Here is an 8898-nt window from a genome sequence, read left to right as displayed (position 1 = left end):
CAGCCGTGCGGCGGGAGAGCCGCGCTCTGTGCCCACACACGGAGCGGTGCCTGTGACCCGTGCGTGTCCGGGTGTGTGCTGAGCTCTGGCACGGGCAAGAGCCGGGGCAGCCCCGCCTGAGGCCGGCTCTGAGCTCCCCGGGCCCTGCCCGGCCCGCTGCCATCGCCGCCCCGTTACCGTCACCAAAGGCGGGTGACAGCCGTCACTTTCGTGCCCCGCTGACACCCGGCAGCGCTCAAAGTTTCTAAGGGCACCATTAGCTGACCCCTCCTGATTATCAGCGAACCCAAGAGCAGCTGCTGCTTCATGGCATAACTCAATTTTTCAACTCCACACACGAAAATACAATGAAAGATGCTGTTATGTCTATGAGGTACTTTTTAAAAAGAAGAAAGCAGGCTCAGAGCTTTCCCTATCTTTGGATTTATGATTACGATATTTTGGAGGTCAGAAAGTGTAGCAGTTCCACCACATAAGCATGTATTGATCAAGGGCTTGCAACTTGCTAATTCAGCTCTTCACAAATATCAACAGCACTGTTTTACATAGGCAAATGGTCAGAAATATGATCTCCTACTAAACAGAAGTTGTCCAACATTGAGAATGATGCAGTAGTTGTCTTGAGATCTTACATTTGCTCTTATATTTAGCTGCCTTGAAACATGAGCTGCCCCAAGCACATCTTACCAGGCAATCTTCATCATTCTGTATGTGGAGTCCTCAATTTTACCTCTTCTTTAACATTTTATAAATTATCAAAAGGATTTGATCTTTAAAATAAAAACAAACAAGAAAACCCCAGAGCAATTATTGTCTGAAAACTTGTTCTTCAATCACACTAGAAATATGGCTCCTCTCCTGTGATTCCCCATATGTAACTGTATGTTGAGATCAGTTCTGTGACTGTTTTTGTTCCATTGAATATATATGACTGTTGTTGATAAATTCAGTGGTCACAGACAAGTCACTTGAGTCATTCTGAGTGACAGGAAATCCTCCAAAAAAGCTGGTGGGGATTTCTAGCATAGCATCACATTATAAATTACTATTAGAGGGTCATGATTGCCCTTGCTCCCCTGTCTTCTGTCCCAGCTCAAAAAGAATTTGATAGGCTGTATCCCTTCCCCTCTCAGGGTGTTCTTTCCATTTTTTGCATTGTGTACAGGTCCTTGCACAAGTAACTTTCTTTGACAGTTTGAAGATTTCACTGCAGATATCCTTGATTTTCAGATCAGTGATTTAAAAGGCCATCCTTAAGCATGTTGAATACAACAGTTCTGCTGGTTTGTCTTCTTTATTTTCATGCTGAACTCTTGATAATAATTTTAGGTTGTGCCTTTTTCTTTCTGCACACTCTAATTGTACCAAGCCCCACACAACCACTCATTCACTCCCCACATCCCACCTCACCATGGGATGGGAGGAGAATCAAGAAAATAAAATAGAACTCATGTTGAGGTAACAATGGTTTTATAATTGAAACAAAATATTAATAATAATGTTACTACTACTAAATGTAATAAAAAGGAGAAGGAAAGAAGGAGATAAAACCCAGGTAAGACAAGTGATGACAATACAATTGCTCTCCCCCTGCTGCCCAATGCCAAGCTGGTCCCTGATCCACCATCAGCCTCCTCTTTGCAGTCCCAGTACTGGCATGGTGTTCTATGGCATGGAATTGCCAGTTTGGGGCACCTGTCCCAGCCATGCTTCCTCCCACATTTCTGTGCCTCTCTCACTGAAAAGTCCTTGACTTAGAGTAAACACTACTGAGCAACAACCTAAGCATGAGTGTGTTGGCAATATAAATTATCAGTTAGCAATGTAAATTCTCCTACTGAATCCAGAACAGCCCTGAACCAGCTGATAAGAAGAAAAACCCCAGCTTATCACAGCATCCTGTGTAGGAAGAAAGCTGGTATGCACAGACCCAGCTTGGGTATTTACACTCAAGTCCTAAACTTGGAGTGTGGTCCAGGTCAGAGGGAGTGAGAGTCTTTCTTCAGACAAACTCCACCCCCTATGTTTTAATCAGATAACCCTTTTTTTGGTATGCACAGGCAGTGGACAAGAGCATTAGTACTGGAAAGGGAAAAAAAAAAGCCAACATGGAAATGGGTCTTTTATTTAGTCAAAATATCTTTATTTGGCTGTATTTAGCAGGATACAGCCCCCAGTATTTGCTCGTTATTCCAAATTTCTCATGTGTCCATTCTTTCAGTACAATATATTAACACCTTGCACCTCATCAGAACTTTCCAGTTAAGGCTCCCAAAGCATTTACAGACAGCAGTTAACTAATCCTCACAACAACCATTAGCAGTAGGGAAGGAAAATGGTCTGCAGCTGCAGTGAGAAGTCAACATCAACTTTTCCCAAGTTTTTCTTTGATTTCCAGTGTCTAGCTTGTATTAATGCCAGGCTTGACAAACATGTGTCCCTGCACTTGTATTTCATGCTTTTGAAAGAGAGAGTCATTTTGAGCACTCAAAATCTAGAGCTATTTATCAACATCTTTCTTCAGTAACTTTTGAAGGCCACAAAAAAAGTGAGCAGCAGAATCCAAAACTAGGAACAAGGCATAACTTCCAGTTATATGCTATACTATGAGACAGAATTCCCTGTAACTTACCTTTGGACTTCAAAGCCACAATCCATTCCCTTCTCCTTACACATTATTCTCTATTGGACACATTCCCAGCAGACTTCAGCCCCAGGTACTCACATTTGTATTTTACCAGCTAGTTTTATGTTGAAGTCTCCACAGTCATCACTGCAGTCATCAATGCTTGGATGACTGCAATGAGCATTAATGAAAAAAAGAAGCCACCAGCACCCCAACAATCTACCAAGCAACAAGTGTGGTCTTTGAGTATTTAAAGCAAACTTCAGAGTTTATGGAAAAGTCTAGTATGTGATTGTTTTAAGGAAGATAATCTCAACCCCAGGCTTGATTCAAATGAAAGACTAAATATTAACTTGACATTAATACCTTCTTACCAGTAGTGCATCTGCAAAGAGATTCTTCATTAAACCCTGTAAATTCACAATTATACCTTGCAAACAGAATTACCATGACTGTTCAAGCAAACAATTTTAAAATATCCATTCAGTTCATATAAATGGTATCTTCATGTTAGCTCCATCATAAGAAACAGGCATGGAACACAGACAAAACCATTTCTTAGTTAGGTTAACACTGAAAATTCAAACAGTCTGACAAACATGATGCAAGTATTTTAACAGAAACAATATAAAATTTCACTGGCTTAAAAAAAATCTAAATGTGAAATCCTGGTTATTTCACTGAATTGCTAGACCCTACATTTAAAATGGTGCATTTACAGAACTATTAAGATGAATTAGGCTTCTTCACTAAATACTGAAATTCTGATAAATTGTGCAAGTATTAAAAAATATTAACATTTTAAATGTCAACATTACAATTTTAAATAGCCTTGCAAGTGCAACGTTATAAATATAAAAAAAAACCCTCAGAGCTACAATTTAATATAACTTATATGAGCAAATGAAAGTGCTTTTCAAGTATTTATGTTCATTTATAGTTGGATTCTCTTGTATATAAGTCAGTGCTTAGATGGTACAATTTAAATATCAGTCTTTTTAAAAATTCTGGATGCGTGCATTTATCTGGATGGAATAAATGGTTTCATTTGCAGATATGTGTGCTAAATATTTAAATACAGAATACAATTTGTGATAAATATTTAAATATGAAATACTGTAAAATGGAAGTATTAAAGATTTTGTTAGGAATCACATCCTGATGGATGTGTGATAATCTGATAATGCCATGGGAGCCCTTGAGCCATACAGTAATTGTTAATTCTAACAAAATCCCAAATGACATGGTAAATAGTTTTTTCTTCAGGAGAGACAAAAGCATGTGACCATAATAGAGGCCCAATCCTGCCAAATTTGAAGAACTCAAAGATTGCATGATCAATGTCAAAAGCCATGGAATCTAAAGAAAACTTCCCAACACTTTCTTCAGTCAGCCCTTAGCCACAGTCACTCTGGAGCACACCGCCAGTGCTGTCACCACTGTCCTGCCTGCCCAGTGCCTGCTGTCGCTCCCTCTCTGGCCAGTCAAGCACCATTATCATCACAGTGATACAAAAACCTTTGTATTCCTGTTTGCCAGCCAGAGGAAGGGTGAGGTACGTGGGGAGATACTTGTTTATTAGACAAGAAAACCAAACCAAAACAACCCTTAATGAATCATTATATAGTTAAAAGCGCACTGAAAATATTTCCTATTGAACCCTATCTTAAGTGCCAGACTGTCATCTTAAATGATATCCACTTGAAACACTGAACATATGTAAGCTGATACAGGAGCACTTAGATTGTCTTGCTGTTTGAAAAGCACATGACACAAGGCAGCATTGACATCTTTCATTAAGGATCTGGTGATGCTGTAGTTTTATGGTGAAGATGCAGCTCAGAAATTACAAGGCTCAGCAGGTGCCCCTGCAGATGCCATGATAAGATTCCTCCAACAAAGTGCTTTGTCATTTGCCATAGACAAAAGTCAAACTGTTGCCCTACCTCACCACAATGCTGCATTGGCAATTTATAATTTTCTTTCCAGATGCAGCAGGAATTCAATAAATTATAGCTCTTCAGAGTTAGGCAATTCTTTGTAATAAATCAGTTTCATGTTCTGTGAAGAGTGGCCACCATTTAGATTGGTCTCTTCATGCAGACCTGACAACGACTGATGATATTCTCTAGTTGTCCTGCTTTCAAAGTCTGTGGCACAGGTCTCCTAGAAGAAAAAACCCAAACATTCAATATTTTTCTTTAAAAAACAGGAAGAGACAATGAGACTTTGGGTATGGAATTACTGACAACAACCTTGAAATTCTTGGCTCAAACATCTATGTGCTACAAAATGACTCTGTACCTAACAAACAGGAGTGCCTAGCCCGAAGGGACTTACAAAGGAAGCCCCCACAGGTTTTGCAGGCATTTGTGTCCTTGGGCATTGGGATGCAGGGAAGTACAGTTTACCTGAACATTCTTCTTGGATTTAATGATGCCAACCAGAAACTGTAGGAATTCGTGTAGTAGTTACATGTCCCCCTGCCATGGCACTCTATGAATGGGACGGCCCGAAATTCTTCCAGACAAGATCCAGGAGATGCCAATGCTTGGCCAGAAGCTTCTGAGCCAGCACTTGTGTACTGCAACCACCAAAACATTTTCATGAGAACTTGTCAATCAGCTTTTAGTAAACTGCCAGCAAAAAAAAAACCCTTTCTAAAACATACCATATGTTCTGTGGTATATCTTGGACAAAATAAAATGAATGCAGATTCATCTGATAAAACTTACAATGAAGCACAGAAGCCTTCTGAAAATTCAAGCAGTTATGGCATTTCTTAAGTGCCTGCAAGGGCCTTTCTCAGGTTGATGAAATGCATGGAACTAACCAGTACAAAGCCTAGAAAGCTGGCCTCTGTCCAGTTGAGTACAACAGTAACTACATTACAAATAAACCAAATTGGTGGGGGTGTGTTTTCATATTTTTTATTGCACTGATCACTTCTCGCAACACAAACAGCAGCAAAGGCTTTTTCCTTCTCTGATGTTGGTAAATGCTTGTAGAAGTAGCTCTATAATAATTTCCAATGGTTTAAAATTGGCTAGAAAATACCATCTAACTTTGCTGATACTGGAAACAAGTAAATTGTTTTAACCAAATGCTAAAAAATCTCCCATTTTTTCCCAAGTTTATTATTATTACTACTTGGGGCCAAATCACAGGAGAAACAAAAACTTCACCCTAGACCTAAAAGGACTTTACATTATGGAAAAAAGAGGGATTTAAAATTTTTCTACCTTCATTTTTCAATCCCTATTGACATCCCACAAACATGGGTAACACAGATGAAATGCTACATCCCCTATTATAATTACAGTTAGTCCCATAAGCAGTTCTCAATTTGCACTTCCATTATGAACTTTCTTCACTCATATCTAATTATGGCATCAAAATTGCTGAGGCAGTCTGCTGTAGACAGGGTTCTGCATTTATTTTTATTTTAGCTTTTGGTGCACTTCAGCCCCAAATCTGATTTTTAAAAGAACTTTCTGGCATGGAATTTGGTCACTTATTTCTATGTTTTTGTGTTCAGAACTATTTTAACCACTCCACTCCCCAAACCTATTTCCAGATCTTATCATAACATGTGAAAGTGAATGCATTTTTTTTGTCAGACTAAAGTCCTTTAGTACTTCTCTTATAATTTCTGCTTTTCCTCCTGCCACCTATTTTTGTGAACAGATGAGAATAGAAGTTTTTATACTTTTGGAATTGAATAAGAATTAATAGAATTATTTCCTACTTCTTGGCAGAGGCAAAAAAAAATTAAAAGGATTTAACAGTTATTAAGAAACAAATGAGCTCTGAAAACACCAATGAAAATGAGAGGACATAAAATGAATAATTCAAGTTGTTATATCCTTACCATAACAAAAGAAAAACCCTTCCAGAGAGACATCCAGCCATCTGGACATGCAGGAACTACAGTTGTTTGGCTGTGAACTGCTATTACCATTGCAGCTCCTTCACAGACAACACACCTGTGAAGGAAAGCACATACATTCAGTGCAGACATGAGGGAAAACATGAAAGCAAAACAAACTTGTGCCTTCTAGGATGGTAGCTACTTCATGGCATAGCATACCTTGCTATAAATGCTACTACTCACACAGGTGTGTGTGTTTAATGAGGAGCAAGTAAATTGAACCCCTTACCTTGCAATTGCTTTGCAATCTCTACTAGTAACACCAGATTAAAACTGTTCTAAGATAGGAAGCAATTCCAGAACATTTGAACTTCTTAATTTTGCCTTTCACGAAGTAACGAGCAGTATGTGACCTTTTTCACTATTTTATGTTGTTCTGGTTTAGTTCAAAGTTCTGTATTTTTGTACCTTTATTTGCTGATTAGAAAAAGCAATCTTTATTTCCTAAATGAGGAAACTGAAGCTGAGCTACTGGATTGCAACAGGGTAGGGCAGGACAGAAGAGTGCAAAGCCTGCCTTCCCTTGGATTTTGCTGCTCTAGGTCCTTCATGCTTTTAGAGCTTTTCTCTTACATTGTTCTCCACCCTTCCCAGCTATTCCAAGCAACTAGAAAGGGCCAAGCTTGCAGAACAGTGTTGCATAGATGAGAACCTTCAGCTCAGTTTACAATGTTCTTCACCAGCTACAGTAAAGACATCATCCAGAATTGAAAGCAGAACTTGATTTGTGCTATAATTCTAAATAACAAAGCTGTCTTGATTTAATTTTAGTCTGTCTCTAATATCCATAATGATAGGGTCTAAAGAAAACAATCCCTGTAATCAGTAGGACAGTGTGCCATTTTCTTATGCTGGCTCTGCAGCAATAGGCCCTGTGGTGGGACCCTAGCTTTATTCCAACTTCTCTTGAGAGTATCACTGAGTATTTGACATACTTAGGTGAGTAATCAAAAACCAGGCTGATGAAGTCAGTGCTTATACTGGCAGAGACAGGCAGGTCTTGCCTAAGATTTGCCACTTAAAACAATTTGTGATGCCTCTGTGGTTCCAGGGCAGAAGAGCTAAAACTCTTATCCTTTTACCTGCTTATCTGGGGCTCTAGTGCCCTGCCAGAAATGGGTGCCATGTCTGGTGGCATCACCACTGCAGTGGACAGCCAGTAGGAGTAGTCATTGCGAGAAGCAAAGCTACAAACATCATTGGGGCTGCAGAACAAGAATGGCATGGTGCTGAACCTCTGCAAGCAGCTACCAGCTGTTCCTGGAAGACAAAAGAGGAGAGGTTTGTGGCAGTAGGAGATTAAATCTAGTGCAGTGACCAGAAGAGATACATGATGGCACCCAATCTACTATAGGAAGAATTAAAACAGTTGTTAACTATAAGAAGAGTCTGTTCAGTAAAATAATCTGAAAGCAAAATACTTCTGGCTTATACAAAAATATCTATATAATAAACAAGGGCTAAGAACAAAATCTGTTAAAATAATACAATCTTCTTGAATGGTATCAGCCCTTGACACAGTAGCAGGGATTCAGCTGCTTAAACAAAAGTTTCTGGTGACATTATTCACACCCTAAAGTTTCCCACTTAGGCTTCAAAACCCACAAGATTCTCCTTCACATCCTGTGGTGTTGCTGTCAGCCCTGTGCAAATGTTGTGAAGGTTTATACTTGACATCTATCCATAAGTAACTGAATTGCTCCTCAAAAAACTCTAGGGATATCAACAGGGGAATATAGGAGTGCAGGAAAGAAAAGTGTCTTTTAAACCATGATTCCTGAATTGACTCCAGGCCCCTCTGGAGACAGATGGTTGAAACCAATGTTTATCTCAGACACTTACTGTAAATTTGGTTTCAGGACAACTTAGCATTACTGGACTCTAAGAAAACAACCTGAATTTTTTTTACCAATACAGTACCAAGATCTTGTCCATGTGCTCGTTCATTTCCTTGTACAAAAAGCAGTGAATAGCCAACATAGATCTGGGATGTCCCATGTGGGCACGAAGGAATCTTTGTTGTCTGACTATGCCGGGTAAAGATAAATCCTTTTCTTGTTGGACCAGCAGTGATAGTACCTGGTGATCCAGGTAACCCCTGCAGACCTGGAAAGCCAATCAATCCAGGTTGTCCTGTGGATGAGAAATAAATATGTCTGCAAGTATTATAATTTTGTTTAAATTTTAATTTCTTTTAAATTTGTGAAACTGCTTGAAAACTAACCAAAAAATACCAATAACAAGATACAACTTAAAAACTGGTAGTATTTCCAGATGGTAGTTCCAGATGTAGGAATTCCTTCAGACTTAGCTCAGGCAACTTCATGGTATAGTGAGGTAT

General features: G+C 39.2%; 1 protein-coding gene across 1 annotated transcript in view; it reads right to left on the bottom strand.

Moving 5' to 3' along the window:
• Positions 1-4707: 4707 nt before the first annotated feature.
• LOC102044913 (collagen alpha-3(IV) chain) overlaps positions 4708-8898 on the bottom strand; it is a 43472-nt gene continuing 39281 nt past the window's right edge. The window contains exons 48-52 of the mRNA XM_014308497.2: positions 8478-8690; positions 7640-7817; positions 6498-6612; positions 5038-5210; positions 4708-4792 (exon numbers count right to left, since the gene is read on the bottom strand). Coding sequence (XP_014163972.2) covers positions 4708-4792; positions 5038-5210; positions 6498-6612; positions 7640-7817; positions 8478-8690 — 764 coding nt within the window. The remainder of the gene's footprint in view (positions 4793-5037; positions 5211-6497; positions 6613-7639; positions 7818-8477; positions 8691-8898) is intronic.

Source organism: Geospiza fortis, unplaced genomic scaffold (assembly GCF_000277835.1).
Source record: "Geospiza fortis unplaced genomic scaffold, GeoFor_1.0 scaffold318, whole genome shotgun sequence".
NCBI classification, from domain to species: Eukaryota; Metazoa; Chordata; class Aves; order Passeriformes; family Thraupidae; genus Geospiza; species Geospiza fortis.
Note: the sequence above shows the minus strand (reverse complement) of the source record. Positions and strands in the feature narration are given on the sequence as shown.